The sequence below is a fragment of the Diabrotica virgifera genome, chromosome 4 (assembly GCF_917563875.1).
Source record: "Diabrotica virgifera virgifera chromosome 4, PGI_DIABVI_V3a".
Classification (NCBI taxonomy): Eukaryota; Metazoa; Arthropoda; class Insecta; order Coleoptera; family Chrysomelidae; genus Diabrotica; species Diabrotica virgifera.
In genome coordinates, this window is record NC_065446.1 from 92,002,690 (window position 1) to 92,024,201 (window position 21,512).

At 33.6% G+C, this 21,512-nt stretch overlaps 1 protein-coding gene across 1 annotated transcript in view; it reads left to right on the forward strand.

Annotated features, from left to right (window-relative positions):
- The window catches only part of LOC114341403 (proton-coupled folate transporter-like), a 61,909-nt gene that overhangs the window by 18,643 nt on the left and 21,754 nt on the right, over positions 1-21,512 (forward strand). Inside the window, exons 3-4 of the mRNA XM_028292197.2 lie at positions 11,332-11,589; positions 13,489-13,663. Coding sequence (XP_028147998.1) covers positions 11,332-11,589; positions 13,489-13,663 — 433 coding nt within the window. The remainder of the gene's footprint in view (positions 1-11,331; positions 11,590-13,488; positions 13,664-21,512) is intronic.

Genomic DNA, 21,512 nt, shown 5'->3' on the forward strand with positions numbered 1-21,512 from the left:
AATTTTCAAATTGATTTTTCTAGAAAACGGTGAGTCCTACCGATTTAAAACAAGAGTACCTTTTAGCACTAGAATACTTCACAATTTAATAATTTAGTGTCAGAAATGCATAAAAGTTAAAGATAAAAAAGTTATGTGATAAAATAACCGTTACCCTACCCAACACGGACGCCTATGATCGGTACTAGAAATTTGCAATGGATGGATTAGATTTATTTCTTGAAAATAAACACGCGTACCAATTTTTGTTTTTCTAAATAGAAGCGTTCTGGAGGTATTTAAGAAAAACTAATTACAAGACGCCATTTTCTTAGAAATCTAGCTCCCTTAGGAAGCATTTTCGGACTAAGTGAATTGGGTTAAATTATCTTAAAATTATCTGAAGAATCTCCTTCGTTTTCGGAGTCTTCGTTTGTCGGTAGAGTTTCTGGACACCCTGTATAACAAATTTTGCTTAGAATTTGTCCCTCTCTCGATTTGTGGGGTTATTTTTAATAAAGTAATTTTAACCCCCGAGAAGGGGTGACATATACCCAAGCTAAAACCGCAAGTTGTTATTATTAATTTTGTTTCTTGAGGTATCCTCTATCCGCTCACAAATTTTCGTGAAAATGAATGGAGATTTACTGAAATCGAAGGACATAGTTGATTTTTACCTTCAGTGACTGCACTGTAGAAAGAAAATTGCAATTCAATAATTGAGATGCGTATATTTTGCGAGCTCATAAATTATTAAACGATATGTATTCGCCAAATAATTAATTTAAATTATTATAAATACAACTCTCTCTTAAGCCGGGAATATGGGATGGTTTTCTTGCGAAGGGGTTGTAGCTCAATAGTCGAATTGCGCGTGATTTAAGAGTTTATTCTTAGTTTATAAGCTATAAGAATTAAACGAGAATTAAACTACTATTAACTTTTTTGTAAAAACTTTCAGTTTTTCAGTGATTTACGAAAAACCGCTTCAAAACATGCATTTTTTTCACGAATAATTAAAATCTTTGATCTTTAATAACTTAAAAAGTATTGACTTATTTTAATAACTTTATAGAACAATGTTGCTTATAATTTGTCCTTTTATTGATTTGTGCAATTATTTTTTATAAAATAATTTTCACCCCCGAGAAGGGGCGGTATCCACCCTCAGGGTAAAGGCGCAAGGTGGCACCATGTCACCTTTGTTTCTTGAGGTATCCTCTAACCACTGACCAATTTTCGTGAAAATCGATGAAGGTTCACCGAAATTGAAGGTAATCGTTGATTTTTACCTTCAGTGACTGCACTATACAAAATAAATTGCAATTTACTGATCTAAATGCGCGTGATTTGGGAGCTCTTAAATTATTACATGATATGTAGTCGCCAAATAATTAATTTAATGCATTTTAAGAACAACTCTCTCTTAAGCCGGGAAGATGGGGTAGTTTTCTTGCGAAGGGGTTGTAGCTTAATAATCGTAATGCACGTGATTTAATAGTTTATTCTTAGAATATATAAGCTATATTAATTATATCCGCAATACACTATAGTATTTTAAATTTTTTCAGCATATTTCTCTTAAGTTAAATCAATTAAAGGGTTGTTTGGGGGTGAAGGGGATGAGCTCAAAAATCGAAACTTTATCATTTCAAGAGCTTATAAATAGCTCGTAATTCTGTCGCAAAGATCGATTCAATATCCCTATTTTTAAGTACTTGGGGGCTGACTCAGCACCCCCCCCCCCCCCCCACTAAAATATTAAATTCCTGGTCAGTGGAACGAGCTCAAAATTTTTAATTTACGGAATATGAGAGCTCATAAATCAGGGCTATTTGTTTTTTAATTTTTGCAAGTGGGGGGGGGGGCAGCTCAACACGGGTAACTTAAACTGGTATTGCTAAAATTGTAATCAATTATTGTTTTTCCCAAGATATATCTGTATTATAAAATTATATTAAAATAAAATAATTTATAATGGGTGTCCAGGTTTCTATGTCAGTATATTTTTGTTTTCTGTTCTATTCTTTTTTTTTAATTTATCCGAATTCACGTGTGAAAAAGATATACATACATACGTATTCAAATTTAATTTCATTTATATAATTTTTATAACTGTCAATATAAACAATTTTTGTGCCACGTGGAATTTTTTTACGGAGGTAGGTATTGAATTTTCGATATACCTATTTTAATTCATTTATAGATAAACATGCGTCTTTAGTTTGAAAACCTTTTGTCCTGTTAAATTTACCAGTTGTATAAAGAGTCTTGTTACAGCATTTAATGCTTCTTATATGCTTCTTATAACATAGCTTTTTTGTATCCTAATTTTTCATATTATAACTTACAATATATTTAGGAATATATCGATGGTGGTAAATTTTTTATCGGTTCTCCCAGTATCTAACCATATTAAGGCCATGGGTACATAATTCGCAAATATTTTACGGCTATCCCTACCTTTTCTGTCTTTACATGACAAATTACGTGTAGTTAAATTCACACTGATATGGATATGTAAATATTACTAAAATGTCATTCTACTTGACAATGTCATAACTAACTTAAAGAGATGGCGTTTGAATGTTCTTGGATAACTGTTATTTTTTGTATAATTGCAAATTATTAATTCAGTTAATAAATGTGATAATTTTTTCACTAACTATCTATTCAGTGATTGTAATAATTTATATGTACCTACAACAAAAACTAATACTCGATCGAGAAAAGAGGAAAAGTGTTAAAGTGATTTTTTAATAATATATTGTTACTATGGAACGCTTACAATTTTGAACGTCTTTACAACACAATACTTGGATCACAGAATATATCTTGATGTATTCTCTGCATCTATCTTCCATAAATAATACACAATATAGTTATTTTCCTAACAAGTGCAGAAAGTCATTCTTTTCCGCAAGCGACTGCAGTTTGCCGAACGACGCGAAGCGGGAGTTCGGCAAGCAGTCGAGTGCGGAAAAGAGACTTTCTGCAAGAGTTAGGAACAATATTTTTTCTAAGAGTATTTAAAAATGACCAAATCTTAATCAATTAATTTAATTAATATGAAAATACATACACAGATTAATTCTTTGACAAGGTTGTCAAAACCAAACTTTCAATATAATTAGTTAGCATGACGACGATCTTGTTTCCATGACGATGATCCAAACGACTGTTATTGTCTACCGATTTGACTTTCGACTATTATGTCAAAATAATTTTATTTCATCGAATTGTCGCGTTAATTTCATTAAAACAGGAACGCAATAAGATATATTTGAAATAAATTAGTAAATAATATCTAAATATTAGTTTATTGCATGTATTATAATTACTTTAAGGCCATATTAACATATCTAAATTAACACGCGTGCGGAAAAGTAAAAACCGCGTGCGGAAAAGTAACACGCGTGCGGAAAAGTGAAACTTTCTAAACTAAAATGCGTGCGCTAAAGTAGACATTTTTGCACGCTCGTAGAAAAAATAATTTTTATTAAGTTCACGTCTTAAATCAATTATTTATTAAATACACTATATATCAATATTATTTAATCAACAACTCAAAATATTCCCGATTCATGTCAAATATTTAAAATTGTCACTGATTGTTAGTGTCTGACTGACAATATGCTGACAATATTCTATTCGACTGCGTGCGTTGTATGACAAAGATAGATTTGGAAAATATTACCACGGACATTGTGTTCATTTTTTTCGAATCCTGAAAAAACCAATAAATATTTTTGAAAAATCTAAACGCAGAATGAAAGACTAAGTTATTACCGAGGGCCGAAAGTCCCTTAGATTAAACAAAAAGTTTATTTTGAATGAGATATTTGAAATTAAAAATAACACTAAATTTTCTCTTAGTTTTTCACCCCTGTAACTTATTAAAATAAACATTATAGAAGTTCTCAGGGATTCGGCCCTCGCTAATAACGTAATCTTTCATTCTGCGTTTAAATTTTTCAAAAATATTTACTAGTTTTTTCAGAATTTGAAAAAAATGAATCCCCATTTGAATAGCATTGCAGCCGAAAATACTGTTGTAGAATTGTTTTTTTTTTGTAAAGAAGTTCCAAAAAAAAATTAAATTTATATCAACGACCATGAAATCATAGTTTTTCATCACCCTGTATATCACCAAAATTGTTTAGAATTTAAATTTGCTATTAAGCAAGTGTTTCGGGAAAAAGTGAAACGACTAATAAGTGATTCGACGAAATGCACGGGACATGAACAAACATTTCGGTGATTAGAAAGTGGACATCGTTGACAAAAACAAAGACGGCTTTAAGATCTTTTCCGGGAAGGTTTTTAATGTGGTATACGGATTGTATGAGGTTTAGAGGTTAAAGTAGAAAGTAGGAAATAACTAATTATGATATATTTTGAAATATGACAAATTGGGAAAGTTCTGTGGAAAAAATATTTGGTTCAGAAGAAATGGGTATGAATGGTTTTGAGAGAGGCGTGTTTTTGATAGAGTGGAAACGATGAGGTAGAAGGGAGTCGGAATTTGGCGAGAGACGAGAGGTCACTGTGTAATTAACATCGGTGGAAGGCAGTCCAGTTTTTTGTTTTAAAAGTTTAGTAATCAGTGTAAAGTGTGTGTAATCAGCCTTTGCGAGCAGAATCAAGTGGAAACCAAATTGTCGACCGGTTGAAGAGTCAATTTTCCTGGTCCGAGGGAGCTTCTTTTGTTTTGTCTAGAACAAGTAGCTGATTAATATTTTTTGCATAAGATATCGAACAAGGAAAACTGAGTAACAGAATTCGAGCAAATCCTGTATGATTTTTGGAAGCAGTCGTGACTAGAGGGACTTTTTCGCAACATCCAGAGAGTACGTGCTTATGAGAATCAAGGACGGCGCAATCCAGAGAACGAGGCAGTGAAGAAACAAAAAGGTCAGTCAAATTATTTGTCGGAATGGAGAGAATTTGTTTATATCAAACCCATATTTGTTTATTTGTTTATTGAACTTTTTTTTACGCAGTTAGTCATTTAAAATTTAAGAAATCAAGTCAAAAGAAGAAAAGTAAATTTTATTAAATTTAGTATGAGTAAATAATAAATTAATTAAATAATTTTTTTGTCAAAACAAGGAGATATCAGAGTTAGAGTTTAATTGATTAAGTAAGAGATTGTTGCAACAAAGTTTAAATTTAATATTTTTGAATCACATGTACACGACTTATTTGATAAAAACAATAGATTACATTTATATGATATTGAGTGTTTTCAATTTCCCTGTTTCCACCCTGGAAGAAGTAAGCAATCAGAAATATTAGAAGCCACAGATCACAGGTATTGTATCCAATACAAAATTAGCCCTGAGAATAAAATTGATTGGAAAATTTAATTTGAATTTAGTTTTTGTTTTACATAGGCAGTGAATAAAATAATTGAATAATTAATTAAAGTAATAATTTGCTAATCAATCTAATTAAATAGATATAATAGAGCACAACAAATGGCGTCCCAACTGATGGTGCAATAGAGTATTTCTGGTTGCAACTTTGAAAGGAAAGGACAGAGGAAAGCAGGTGGTGGAAAATCTATTTATTGAGTGGTCAAAATTGATATATTTGAATTTCGACATATAAATTTCCTTTAGGTACAATTTCTGATATTTTGTTTTATTTATTTGATATTTGCATTTGATGATTTTTTGAAATATTCATATTACATTGGGTAAGAGAAAATTTTCGTGTCTGCAACAGATAGGGTGTTTTAAAGTTTCCTATTTGGCGGGGATAGTATTCCTTGAAAAAAAATGCCAGAGACAAGAAACTAAAGCAAAGAAAACAAAAAACAAGAAAAAAATTCAGAAAAGGAAGAACATTTGGAACAAGGAGAACATTCAGATCAAGAAGACATTTTAGACACAACAATCATGGAAACAGGAAAAAAGGAATTGTCAGATTTAGAAAAATTATTACAACTGATGCAAATGCAATCACAGAAAATGGATAAAATGGATAAAAACAGGAAGAAAATCAACGGGAAACAAAACGAGTAATGCAAGAAAATCAGAAGGAAACAAAAAAAGTCATAGAAGAAACTCAACAAAAAATACAAGAAAAAAAGAAATGTAGAAAAGAGCGAGAAACAGGAGATAGAGATTAAAGAAATCAAAATAAAAATGAAGGAGATAAAGAATGGCCAGAAAAAGGAACTAGAAAATTTGGAAAACAAGTTAAAAACGCTATTCTAGCAGACATAGAAGAAGTGGAAAGAAAGATCAAAGAAAACGAAAGAAAAATTGCGGAAATCAATACTCAACAAAATTTCGGAGAAAGAAGAGAAATGGTTATACATAGCACATGTATTGGCTAATTGGAAGAAACTCCACACTGTCGATGCATAATAAGTTACTAATTTACAAACAAATATTGAGACCTGTATGGACTTATGGATGCCCACTATGGGGGTGTACTAGACCAAGTAATATAACAGTAATACAAAGATTCCAGAACAAAATACTAAGAAATATTGTAGATGCTCCTTGGTATGTTACAAACAGTGATCTCCATAAGGACCTAGGAATGGAAACTGTGGATATAATCATCAAGAAGATGGCAGGAAGTCACGAGCAACGACTTCACATGCACGAGAATATTGAGGCAATCCAGCTCCTCGATACTACTGGGCAAGTTAGAAGACTGAAGAGGACAAAACCTTATGAACTAGTTTAAGTGATAGGTGATAGTGAAAAGCAGAGCATAGTGCTTGTGCGCGTTAGTGTGTATGCTAGAATAGTGCACTATCTTGTTAGGTTAAATAAGAGACGCTATGGGGCAAGCTCTTAATTTTAAGGAACAGTAATAATTTAGGTTAGATTAAAATTGCTCATTGGTCAAATATGACCAGATTGTAATTGTAATAATCATCATCGTAGTGATGATTATGGGAAAAAAAAAAAAAAAAAAAAAAAAACATAGCACAGATGACGTGAAAATACGGTTTGGCGGGAATGTAAGAAGACTACACCCAGTGCCTTTCATAAATAGCCTGAAAAAGAAAGTACAACACATTGGAAATTTTGAAACAGCCAAAGAAACGATCAGAAACCATCTTAAGTATGAGGCAGGTCTATGGTTTGACAGTAAGGAGGAAGAATTTGACAGTTGGCAACAGTTTGAACAAAATTTTTTAAACTATTTCTGGGGAAAAGTCCAACAAATGGAAATCAACAAAGAATTACAAAATGAGAAATATAATGATCGGATGGGTATCTCAGAAAAAACATACGCATTACAAATATACAATAATGCAAAATATTTACAATACAATTATTCGTCAGAACAATTAGTCGAACTGATTGCAAGACATTTCGAAGAAACGCTAGAAGATCATAATATCACGTTGCAAAATTACAAAGACATAGAGAGTTTGTGCCAATTCCTACAAATAAGAGAATCACGTCTAAGAGAAAGAAAATCAAGAAGATCGCAAGAAGATTACAGACCCCGAGAAACACAGGACTACAGGGATAGCAGACAAAACAATAGGAGGGACTATACAAGACGAGATTTTAATCCCAGGAGGGAAAACGAAAATAGAGACAACGGAAGAGGAAATTATGAACAAAGAAGTAGGCAATGGAATGAGGACAGACATCGAGATAACCAGAATAGAAACACCACATGCACAAATCAAGAAAACAGAAATAATGGTAGACAAAATGAACAGGGATATCGAGAAAACCGAAACAGATCCGACAGACCAAGTGAAAATAGAAGAGAGGTAAATAATACCCAGACAGAAGAATATGACGAAGAGAGACACTACGACGAAAATATAAACAACGAGGAGCAAACGGCGTCTTTTCACGAAGACGCTCACTAGAAACAAAGAACCTAACAGGAATTTTTTGTCACCCAAAGGAATTTATAAAACTGGCAGGAAACAATGAAAAAGGAAATGGAATAAATGTAAAATTTGTGAATGGTTTCATCAACGAGAAACCAATTAAGATTATGATAGATACTGGCTCAGAATTAACACTAGTCAACAGAAAATTAATAGAAGAAGTTAATTTAACCAATTTAATTTACAAAATACCTAGGGTGAACTTAGTGGGCGCAAATAAACGGACATTGGCAACAATAAATGAAGGCATACGAATAAAGGTACGATTGGGTAAGAGATTTTATGCACTACAATGTGTAATAATGCCAAATATGTCGCATGACATGATCGTAGGAGTGGACGAATTGACAGAAAAATACGTAGCAATTGACTTCAAAAATAACCGGAAGAAATTCACAAAGGAAAAAGAAGAAGAACCGGAAAATTTGGAAAAGGACAAGGAACATGAGAAACGGAAAATGGACGATTCAGAAAAAGAACAAGCAGTGGAGATGAATGTGGCGACGAAACAAGGACAAAGGAGAAAGAGAAGAAGAGGGCAAATGAAGATAAAAGAAAATAAAACCTGGGACTCCTCAAAAGAAGAGTTGAGACCCAAAGAAGAAAATTTGAGAGTAACAAAAGCAAAGGAAACCTGGGACTCCTCAGAAGAAGAGTCGATCCCAGAAGAAGAAGAAAAAATGAAAGTGACAAGAGAAAATGAAACATGAGATTCCTCAAAAGAAGAGTCGAGCCCAGAAGAAGAAGAAAAAATGAGATTAACAAAAGAAAGAGAAAGAGAACAAAAGGAGATGCATTTGAATTTAAAAAACTATGAAAAATTCAGAAATGGAGAGCATAAAGTTGCCCAAAAACAGGCGCATGATGTTTGGAAGAAAAAGAGAATGAAGGAAATAGAAGAAGAAAGTCAAAAGATCAGAAAAATATGTAATTGTTACGATGTGTACAAATATCATGAGTAAAGGAAGGAAGGGTACATAGTAAATAGCTTAAGATAGGAAATAGGACATAAAGTAGGATAATGAAATAGGTATACCGGAAAATTGTTTTGACTCGAGAAAATCGGTTGCAGATGCAAAGAATTTTATCGAATTCAAAAGGCGGGGATTTTGTTGTAGAATTGTTTTTTTTTGTAAAGAAATTAAAAAAATTTAAATTTATATCAACGACCATTAAATCCTAGTTTTTCATCACCCTGTATATCACCAAAATTGTTTAGAATTTAATTTTGCTATTAAGCAAGTGTTTCGGGGAAAAAGTGAAACGACTAATAAGTGATTACATGAACATGAACAAACATTTCGGTGATTAGAAAGTGGACATCGTTGACAAAAACAAAGACGGCTTTAAGATCTTTTCCGGGAAGGTTTTTAATGTGGTATACGAATTGTATGAGGTTTAGAGGTTAAAGTAGAAAGTAGGAAATAACTAGTTATGATATCTTTTGAAATATGACAAATTTGGAAAGTTCTGTGGAAAAAATATTTGGTTCAGAAGAAATGGGTATGAATGGTTTTGAGAGAGGCGTGCTTTTGATAGAGTGGGAAAGATGAGGTAGAAGGGAGTCGGAATTTGGCGAGAGACGAGAGGTCACTGTGTAATTAACATCGGTGGAAGGCAGTCCAGTTTTTTGTTTTAAAAGTTTAGTAATCAGTGTAGAGTGTGTGTAATCGGCCTTTGCGAGCAGAATCAAGTGGAAACCAGATTGTCGATCGGTTGAAGAGTAAATTGTCCTGGTCCGAGGGAGTTTCTTTTGTTTTGTCTAAGACAAGTAGCTGATTAATATCTTTTTGCATAAGATATCGAACAAGGAAATCTGAGTAACAGAATTCCAGCAAATCCTGTATGATTTTTGGAAGCAGTCGTGACGAGAGGGACTTTTTCGCAACATCCAGAGAGTACGTGTTTGGGAGAATCAAGGACGGCGCAATCCAGAGAACGAGGCAGTGAAGAAACAAAAAGGTCAGTCAAATTATTTGTCGGAATGGAGAAAATTTGTTTATATCAAACCCATATTTGTTTATTTGTTTATTGAACCTTTTTTTACGCAGTTAGTCATTTAAAATTTAAGAAATCAAGTCAAAAGAAGAAAAGTAAATTTTATTAAATTTAGTATGAGTAAATAATAAATTAATTAAATAATTTTTTTGTCAAAACAAGGAGATATCAGAGTTAGAGTTTAATTGATTAAGTAAGAGATTGTTGCAACAAAGTTTAAATTTAATGTTTTTGAATCACCTGTACACGGCTTATTTGATAAAAACAATAGATTACATTTGTATGATATTAAGTGTTTTCAATTTCCCTGTTTCCACCCTGGAAGAAGTAAGCAATCAGAAATATTAGAAGCCACAGATCACAGGTATTGTATCCAATACAAAATTAGCCCTGAGAATAAAATTGATTGGAAAATTTAATTTGAATTTAGTTTGTGTTTTACATAGGCGGTAAATAAAATAATTGAATAATTAATTAAAGTAAGAATTTGCTAATCAATCTAATTAAATAGATATAATAGAGCATAACAATAAGTACCGATCCTCTTAATGATTTTGACTCAAAATAAAAATAATGGGAAATTAGAAAAATAAATACATCAGTTGGAGACTGTACTTTCATTTGAATACTGTAAGTATATTTTATCTATACTGAAGTTCGCATTCAGATGGCAGCGTTACAGAAATAACTGCAATGTTGTCAAAGTTTTTAATCGTACGTTATGGGCCAGATCCTATAAAAGAATTATAATTTGGGAAATATTTATAAATGTAAAATGGAAAATACTACACTTTTGTGAACTTTTTTTGAGTTTGGCCCTGCTTATTTAAAAAAAGTAGAATTGGCAACACTGTTATCCTATATCCGTAGACTCTCATCTGAATGTTACTTTCACTATTGGGACCGTGCAAGTTCGGCAAAGCGACCCCTATTTCTACGCTCTGCAACTTTATTCGCACTTTTAATTATATTGGCCAATTATATTAGTCCTGGTTACTGGATAATTGTCAAGGCCATAGCCCAAAAAAATAATAAGAAGAAAAAATAAGATTCAGGTTAGGCTATCAAAACGTAAACAATTGTATGTAGTAAATAAAATTAGTTATTAAAATGCAGTACTGCAAGCAAAATAGAATTATTTAAATTTACCTTTATATAATAATAATATATAATTTTTCTGCTTCATTGACAGAAGGTATGAAATATACGTCAATTTGACAATTTCAGAATTATTTAAGATAGTTGCAATATTTCTCCGCGACTCGCGCACGGCCGTTTCTCGTTTCCCTTCTAAGTACTTGCACACCGCGAATAGAATCTAGATTGAATATTATTTACATGAAAAATTAAACAGCTAATCGATTGTTAATCAACTAAGCGCACTGTGCCGTAATGTGTAATTTGCGCACAGTGTGCTCACGTCTATTCCTATTCTGGTTCACCTGTATCTACTTAACATATTTTTATTTTAGCTTCAGTGGTAACAAATTTAATTATTTATCGAACTTGCTACGTAACACTTGGTTATAATAAGAGCGATTGTTCTCAGTTGGGAAATAAAGATAATAACGTAACTCATCACTACGAGAAAATTGTTCAGCCTTATGCAGATGTAGTATTAATGGTAAAGTCCCTGCTCGATTTACTTCTACCCACATTCATTTGTCTAATGGCGGGATCATGGTCTGATAAACATGGAAGAAAACCAGTTTTGTTGGTTACTTTAGGAGGTGATGTATTTTGTTTTAGTTTTTATTATGATTATTGTTGTGATGATGCTCTTTTATTGTTAACAACGAGGACAACCCCCCAAAAACCACACACTTCTTACAAAAATTAATGCCGACTCACATCTGGGCGGGTATTAGGTGCCGCTAACTCTTTAAACTTGCGCAGGACTGAGATTGAGATTAGGATTGAGAAAAATTCGTCAAAATAATTGCTAATCACGGAGACCAGACAAGAAATACAAAAAAGAAGAAATCCAATCATTGCTTAAAAAAATAAACTATAAAAAAATAAACTGTACAAAACTATGCCACCAACGAGAAAGAGAGAAAGAAAGAAAGAATACGTGGCAAATTCAGTAATTTAGTTTCAACCTCTGGTGAAGTCTTTCATTAGAATCATCTATATACTAGCTGTTTATACCACAACTCGCGCACAAAAGATATTTTATAGCTTATAATTATATATGTTACGGTAAGAGTAGATAATTGGCAATTGTGTATAATTACCGGTAATTGTATACGATTACCAGAGTCGATGGCAAATGTAGGAAATTATTTTCAATTAGGTATCTACTTTTACCGGTAATTGTAAACATTTACCAAGAACCAGCTGTAAAAGTATGAAATGAAATGGACACAATAAATTTAAACAGCTATTCAAGAAGTTTGATTGAACTGAATTAAAAACAAGAGACAGTTTGTTTAACCTGAATTGAGTTTTTTTAACTGAATTAATACAACTACTCTACTTAGTTATGTATACTATTTGCTTTTACATAATTACAAAACTTTCCTTTGCACGTGCCCGTTTAATTGCAACAGAATTTTGTCTCTCTGAAATTTGATTAGAAGATAGTTCTTCTAGAATCGCATTAGATTCATTCACTGATGGTTCTCAGGTTATTCAGGCCCTTGTTCTATTAGAAACTCATTTGGTTCATCCACTTCTACTTCTTCACGTTCTTCAGAATCAGGACCTGACTGGGTTTCTTCTACTTGTTCCACCAACGCTTCAAAATCTTCTTCAGTTGGAATATTTTCTAGAGCATCTTCTGGCAGTGATGAAGTTTTCAAACCAATTTTGGCAGGAACCCCAAATATAGCTTCATAAGGACTGCACTTGATGCCAGGATGGTAAGCTCGAATCTTGGCGAATTGTACAAATCGAAGACTGTCTTCACTTAAGGGGCAAATCAGTTTTTCAATTTCCCCAACCTCCATGACATCATACTTTTTCAACCGTTTGTAGTCATCCGGTAGTTTATCACTAGTTTTAGATTTGCTTACATGTAGCTACATTGTTTATTATACTTTGGTGCTTCTCTTTTGTAAGCAAAACCGTATTGTGCTTTTTTACTATTACTACTTCAAGTACTTTTTGTATTAAAACGCTCTTGCATTCTTAAATCAAAATAATTAGTTCTAGGATAATGTAATGTACAGTTCTGTACGTAGGCAGTTTAACACACAACGTTATGTCGGTAGAGAAAACACTTCAAAGATAGGTAGGTAACATTAACATTATTGTTATTTAAAAAACACGAAGCTCATGCCAAATCAGGATAGAAACACTTTTGATGTCTCAATCAACACTGCAGACTGAAGACTGATTATGCACGAAATAAACAAATGCATTGCGCTTGCGTGTCGATCGTTATAATTTGAATTTCTTACTTTTACCAAGATCCTCTGGGAAAAGTATACAATTACCGGTAAAAGTAATAAATAAGGGGTTTTAAAGAATATTTCCTACATTTACTATCGACTCTGGTAATTGTATACAATTACCGGTAATTGTGTACAATTACCAGATTATCTACTTTTACCGTAACATATACACCATCTACGTCATATTTTGTTTTGTTTTATAAAATTAAGTTGTATTAATAATTCTTTTAGGTATGGCATTTACTTGTACGCTAATAATATTATTCTGCTTATTTGAAAATATATCTCCCTGGATATTTTTGATCACTGCAATACCAACGATGATAACAGGCAATAACACTACATTTTTTGCCATAACACTGTCCTACATATCTGATACTTCGTCCAAGGAAACCAGAGGTCTAAGGTAAGTTCTCAGTTCAATATCGGAGGTCCTGTTGATAAGTTCTAACCTGCTCAAGGTATTTGGAAAGTAGCAAACTGTGCATGATGGCACAGTTTTTAGCAAAGACTAAAAATATGCAAAGGGGGAGACAACGAAAACATAATATTGGAAGATGGTGGAAAAATTGAATATTGTCCAGAATATAAGTACACCTAGGTCTACAGGTAACTCAAGACGGAACACTATACAAGACCATAAACTAAGGAAATACGCAGGGCAGACAAGTAATCCCTATACTTAATGGTATCCTTTTATACCAGAACATTTCAAAAGAAAATAAAAAAGAATCTATAACTCCATTTATAAGTAAGAGTATAATACTATATGGAAGTGATGTATGGCAGATCAAAGATAAAACAGAAAAGATAATCACAGCTACAAAAAGGGATATCTGGAGAAGAGCAGCAGAAAAATTGAGAATAGAAAATGTAATAAAGCAAAAAATTAAATAATTCATGTAAAACAAAAAACAGTAAAATCTTGTATAAAAGGTATATTTAAAAACCCTCAAAAGGGCCACATCAAATTCACATAACTAGTTTTCGACTGGTTTACCAGTCATCATCAGTGCTTACCTAAAATGAATATAACCTGATAAAAAAGGCAAAGATGTTGAAATTTTGACTAGGGTTAAAAAATATTAGGTTATACTCACGTGCAATGTACATGCTAACCACCAAGACAGTATTATACAAAAATATGTGGGTCAAAGCCCAGTAAAAGTAGTCCATCAAGGAAACATAGATATAAAATGCTACCTTAAGCCAGGATGTTTAAAATATTATCTAATTTGCCCTAGGTAACATCTGAGATCTAGATATGACTTGTTCACATGTTGGAAGTGAGACGGAACGTGAAAATGAAATGGTTGAGAACCTCGGAACGATGACAAGACAAACGATTCCAAAGGTAGTTAAAAATAACCAATGTCTCGACACCTCACGGTAAAAGAGAACCGGATTATATATAATTTCCAATATAGCTTAAGGCCTTTATTCTGAATATGCAGAATTTGAAACTGTTCATTAAAAGAATGATTATGATCTAGAAGGTGAAGTTCGTATGTAGAAGTGTCTGTTTTTCTATTGTTGAAAGCCCTTTTGTGTTCTGCTATCCGTTTGTCAAAGGTTCTGCCAGTTTGACCGATGTAAGTTTTCGGACAGTCACCACAAGTTATAGTTTGAAACACCACTCTGTAGTTGTTTTCTCTTTCGGCCCTTATTGTTCTTAATATATTTGCTTAAGTTGTTGTTTAGTTCTGAAAGCTGGTGTTATTCCTTTCTTTTTTAGGTATCTTGCCAGTATATGTGATAGAGCAGAAGGTACTGGGTTCTTTCTGTGGTAGTGGATAGACTAATTTTAGGGCTTTCTTATGGAGTTTTTGGTTTAAAATTTTGTTAATTGTTTGTTCGTTTGCTGAACATCATTAAACAAATAGCAGTAAGCAATCAATTATTAAGGTACGAAATTCCTTTTTATCCATTTTTTTTAAACTAAAATAAATTGTGTGTGTGTGTGTGTGTGTGTGTGTGTGTGTGTGTGTGTGTGTGTGTGTGTGTGTGTGTGTGTGTGTGTGTGTGTGTGTGTGTGTGTGTGTGTGTGTGTGTGTGTGTGTGTGTGTGTGTGTGTGTGTGTGTGTGTGTGTGTGTGTGTGTGTGTGTGTGTGTGTGTGTGTGTGTGTGTGTGTGTGTGTGTGTGTGTGTGTGTGTGTGTGTGTGTGTGTGTGTGTGTGTGTGTGTGTGTGTGTGTGTGTGTGTGTGTGTGTGTGTGTGTGTGTGTGTGTGTGTGTGTGTGTGTGTGTGTGTGTGTGTGTGTGTGTGTGTGTGTGTGTGTGTGTGTGTGTGTGTGTGTGTGTGTGTGTGTGTGTGTGTGTGTGTGTGTGTGTGTGTGTGTGTGTGTGTGTGTGTGTGTGTGTGTGTGTGTGTGTGTGTGTGTGTGTGTGTGTGTGTGTGTGTGTGTGTGTGTGTGTGTGTGTGTGTGTGTGTGTGTGTGTGTGTGTGTGTGTGTGTGTGTGTGTGTGTGTGTGTGTGTGTGTGTGTGTGTGTGTGTGTGTGTGTGTGTGTGTGTGTGTGTGTGTGTGTGTGTGTGTGTGTGTGTGTGTGTGTGTGTGTGTGTGTGTGTGTGTGTGTGTGTGTGTGTGTGTGTGTGTGTGTGTGTGTGTGTGTGTGTGTGTGTGTGTGTGTGTGTGTGTGTGTGTGTGTGTGTGTGTGTGTGTGTGTGTGTGTGTGTGTGTGTGTGTGTGTGTGTGTGTGTGTGTGTGTGTGTGTGTGTGTGTGTGTGTGTGTGTGTGTGTGTGAGTGTGTGTGTGTGTGTGTGTGTGTGTGTGTGTGTGTGTGTGTGTGTGTGTGTGTGTGTGTGTGTGTGTGTGTGTGTGTGTGTGTGTGTGTGTGTGTGTGTGTGTGTGTGTGTGCCATTCTTCTCAACACCTCGATATTCGTGACTCTATCCACCCAACTTATTCTTAATATTCTTCTGTAGGCCCATAACTCGAAGGCTTCTAATCTGTCCGAAACATCCTTCTTTAATGTCCAAGCCTCCAACCCATAGAACAATACGGAGAACACGTAGCATCTCAGAAGTCTTATTTTTAAAGAAATTGTAATGTCCCTGCTGTAGAGTACTTTTTTCAGTTTGTTGAAAGCATTTCTTGCCTGTCCTATTCTTGCTTTAATCTCTTCTGTGTACTTATTAGTTTCATTAATTATTGTACTCAAATATTTATATTTTTCAACCTTTCTAATTTCAAAAGTTTCATCAAGCTAATTTAGTCTCATTTTCAATCAGATAAAAATCAAAACAGTATTTCTATAATTATTATATCACTTTTTCTATCATTATACAATTTATGTTGGGTCGACTACCAAGAAAGTTATCAGTCATTAAACAATTATCATTTAATCAATACTCTTAAAATCGTACACATATGTACACATTACATACTATTTTGTGTTCCTAGTATAAGGCCTTTACCATTATTTGTCTAATCGTATTGATAATTCCATACCACTAATACAACACCTATTGGTATTGTTGACTGCATAACTTCCTGTAACGTAAACATTTTATTTCCCTATTTGAATACTTAATTAATACATTATTTTAAGGGAAAAATTTTTCATATTTTGCGAACATCTTTTATTTTTAATATTTGTAAATTTGATACTGTTTTTTATCTTAAAACATTCAAATTAATCTTAAACGTTGTGGCTGAAGTAATATTACAACTAGGTTACATTGACAGTTCTTAATGTCATTTTGGGTTGCTCTTGAATTCACTTGTCAGTTGGCCATTGAAATCCAATATGTGAGGTTTTCTCCAAAAAAAGTTCCAACCACGTGGGGAGAGTCCTGTGTTGCCCTGGGTAACATCCAGGTTTATCTATAACATCCGATGAATTTTATATAAATATGTAAAATAACTTTATGATTTACATTTAAAGGGTTTTTACCCTATACATTTTGGTGGCTTAGGCATGCAAATTTTGTAAGTATGGCCTCTTGTTCTTGAAAACCTCTGTCAATTTTAACTTTTATCTCATTTAATTAGGTTATACTTAATTTTAGGGCTTTTAAACACTGATGATGGATTCCTTAATCCGAAAACGTTTTGTATTGTGACCCTTATTTAGGGTATTTTAATATATACCTTTTACAAAAAAACTTGGTATTTTTGTGATTTATGGTATACAGCCAGCTACAGGAAGTTTATTTTCCTCGTGGATTTTTTTAAATTTGTTCTCCATGTATTGTTATGCTTTCTTGGCGCTGTTGAGCTTTTGTGATTACAATAAATTGTGTCTTTTTTGTGTTTAGGGACAGTCCGTTTTCTTGGCTGACTTCTACCACTCTGTCAACCATTTGTTGTAAATCCTCAAGACATTCGGCTAATAAAATAGTGTCGTCGGCAAACCGTATATTATTGATTGGTCGGCCATTTACTTTTATTCCCGTGGTTAGGTCTTCTAGTGCTTCCTGGATTATTTCCTCTGAATACAAATTGAACAAAGTAGGAGATAGGATAATCCCTGTCTGACGCCCCCCTCAATCCGTATTTCATTTGAAAAGGCGTTGTTCTCTTTTACCACAGCAATCTGATTATAATAGATAGCACTAATGATCCTAATGTCCCTCATATCTAAGTTTTTCTTTTCAATTAATTCGATAAGGCGGTTATGTCTGACCTTATCGAAGGCTTTGTTGTAATCCAAGAAACACATATATACTGGCTGGTTAACATCCATGCACCTTTGCACAAGTACATTTACAGCGAACAGGGCTTCCCTCGTTCCCATTGCATTTCTAAATCCAAATTGCGTGTCGCTTATGTCCTGCTCAAGTTTGTTATGTATTATCCGGTGTATAATTTTTTAAAATATTTTGAGTGTATGACTCATTAAACTTATTATCCGGTGGTCTTGGCATTCTTTTGCATTTGGTTTTTTTGGCAGTGTTATGAACGTTGACAGCAGCTAATCTCTGGGAATGATTCCTGTACTGTATATTGTATTAAATAAGTCGACCAATATTCCAATTTGCTGTTCTTCCATTAACCGTATTATGTCTACAGGTATTTGGCCAGAATCTGTTGCCTTGTTGTTCTTTGTTCGCTTTATCGCCTCTAATACCTCATCTTCTGTTATGTCTGGGCCGTTGTCGAACTTTTCTGCTCTAGTACTATCTCAGTCCGTTCGTCTTTAAATAGCTCTTGAATATATTCCTGCCATCTTTATGCCTTTCACCGACGTCTATAATTATTTTGCCGTTTTTATCCAGCAGTATGTTTGATTTTTTCTTAATATTAGTGCCTGTTATTTCTCTAATTTTCTTATGAAGGTTTAAGTTATCATGTTTCTCTACCAACTGTTCAATCTCTGCGCATCTGTCACTATACCATCTTTCTTTTGCCTCTCTGATCTTTCTCCTTATTTCTGTGTGTATAATATTATACATGTTTTTGTCTTTGGTTTTATAAGATCGCCTTGCTTCCATGAGATCTAGAATCTCCTCGGTCATCCATTCATTTTTATTCTTAATTAGTTTAGGTGTTAGTGTTGTCTCACATGTGCGGATAAGAGCATCTTTTAACATGTGCCATTTCCTGTTCGCATCTTCAGTAGGAATAATTTCTATTTTGGTGAGCTCTTCTTTAATTTTTAGTGTGACTTGCTCTTTTGTTGATGGATCTCTCAAACGAGATACTTGTATCGTCTCTACTTTAGTTTTAACCACAGGCTTCTTTAGGTTAATTCTAAACCTTCCTACAACTGAGTTGTGGAAGGTTGTGGACTACATACGTAGTCTATGCCTGGTAAAAAACATAATAGAGAATTTTTCTATTGAAAGGGTCATACCAGTTTCTTCTGTCCATGTACTTACCTTATGCACAGTGCCGGTTTAACACAGTCTGCCGCCCGGTGCTGATACGGATGCCGCGCCCAGGCTCAAAAATATTTCTTAACTTTATTTCAATTCAACAAAACATATTTTGAATACAAGTTTATTAAAATAAAAAAAAACAATTACAACTTTTTTTGGTTTCAAACTTAAATGAAAACTAACAATATACAAGGAAAAAATTAAGGGCGAACTTCACAAAGTAAAATAAAAATTTACTTAATAACATTCAAACAGGTAACATCAGGTAGGTAAGCAAATACCTTTACTATTGAAAAGCTTGTTTTCTTGATTTTACTGAAGCGAAGTTTTCGATGATATCAGTTATATTTAATTCATTTAGGTCCTCGTTAATGGATAAGACTTCTAAGGAGTTCAAATTTTCTTGGGAAATTGCATTTCTTAAGTAGGTCTTTACCCTTTTTAGTGTCGAAAGAGAGCGTTCGCCACTTGCATTTGCGACCATTATGGAGAAAAAAATACGCAGGCAAATATTAACGTTTGGAAATGAAGATATTAATTTATTTTCGTATAAAGCCTGTACCAATTCTAAAGGAGTGTCTATTTTTAATTGGGGAAGAGACGTTAACAAATGATTTAAATGAACACATTCTTGGGGAAAATACTCGTCCAAATCCTCCTTGTAGTTTTGTTGTAATTCGGTTGCCGATCTGAAAATATCTTCATCTTCCGTAGCTTTTAGTTTAAACAAAAATTCAAATGCTCTTGAACAAGATTTATAACTATCAGATCGGCGAATAATCTCCGACTTAAGATTGTCTATTATACAAACATAACATTGTGTTCGCATTTTTTCTTTTTGGCTTAAGCTTGCCTCCGAATTCATTTCTCCTAATTGCAATTTTTTTTTGATAATCCTCTTCTCAGCATAATTTTCGTTCCCTGTTAACAACATTCCTAAGGCCTCGTAGTGATCAAAACGATCACGTAAGAAATCAAAGTAATCTGCTAAAGATGATAACAGATGAGCGGTTGTGCTTAAATCCATATTTTCCTTTTGTACTGATTTATTCACTTCATTAACCCTTTGTAAAACGTCAGGCCAAAATGATAAAATTATTCCGTTTTCCAACAAATCAAGTTTTTCCGATAGAGAAGCTGCTTCAACTCTTACTATGTTTTTCTCATTTATATCCGTTGATATTCCAATCAAACATGTTTTAATCAAACCGTAATTGCTTTTTAACGCTTTTACGGCATCAAAACGAGAAGACCAACGGGTTGTATTCACTCTCTTAGGTAACAGTGTCTGCCCCGGCTCAGCCGAATCCTTTATTGCACGAGACAATAACTCCCACCTATGTGTAGACACGGAGAAAAAATTGTAGATAGCTTGTACCAACATAAAAAAAGATGTTGCTTCCAAACAACAATCTGCTGCATTTTGGACAACCAAATTTAAAGAGTGCGCAGCACACGGCACAAAGAGAGCTAAATCATTGTAAGCTTTAATACGTGCTTGCAAACCAGAATACTTTTCACTCATATTACTGGCATTGTCGTAAGACTGGCCTCTACAGTTCTTAATATCTAATTTCAAAGATTCTAACATCCCAATAACTGTTTCCTCAAGTTGTTGTGAGCTATGCCCAGTGTTTTTAGAAAATCCCACGAATCTTTCCACGGGATTCCCTTTATTGTCACAATATCTCAAAATAGCTGTAAGTTGGTCATGGTGTGTTATGTCAGGTGTTGAATCTACACTTATAGAATAGTATTTGTTTGCCTTAATTTGTCTAACAATTTCATCAATGACTCGATTGGATAAAATATTCAGTAATTTGTTACATATATCTTTTGATAGATATGACGTTTTGCCCTTACCTAAATTTGCTCGTTTATTAATATGATCTTTCAAAAATGGATCATATTCTGACAATAGTTCCAGTAAACCTAAGTAGTTTCCATTCCGTTTTTCGCCAATTCTTTCATGAGTACCTCTAAATGCCAATTCCCTGGTAGCTAGAAACTTTATTACACTTATAATTCTTTCTAGTACTTTCACCCAATATTCTTTCGCAGTGCTAATTTCCTTTTCGAGTTCTACATCAACTCTTCCTTGCTTTAATAAGCGAGTCATATACATTTTCAGATTATCTATATGATCATTGGATCTTTCATGTTCGTCTAATCTTTCCTTACTTTTATTCCATAATGAAAATCCTGTTTTAAATTGGTTCTTTTTATTTCCAAATAATACACAATAAAGACAAAATATATTGCCAGTGCTCTCGGAGTAAATTGCCCAATCGCGGCGAACCACTTCTCCATTAACAAGTCTTTTATAAAATATTTGCTTACCGGCATACCTGTGTTGTTCCCCGAAATTTCTTTTTGACATTGAAAAGTCCATATCTGTAAGATTCTGTTCGACCCATTTTTCTAGAATCATTTC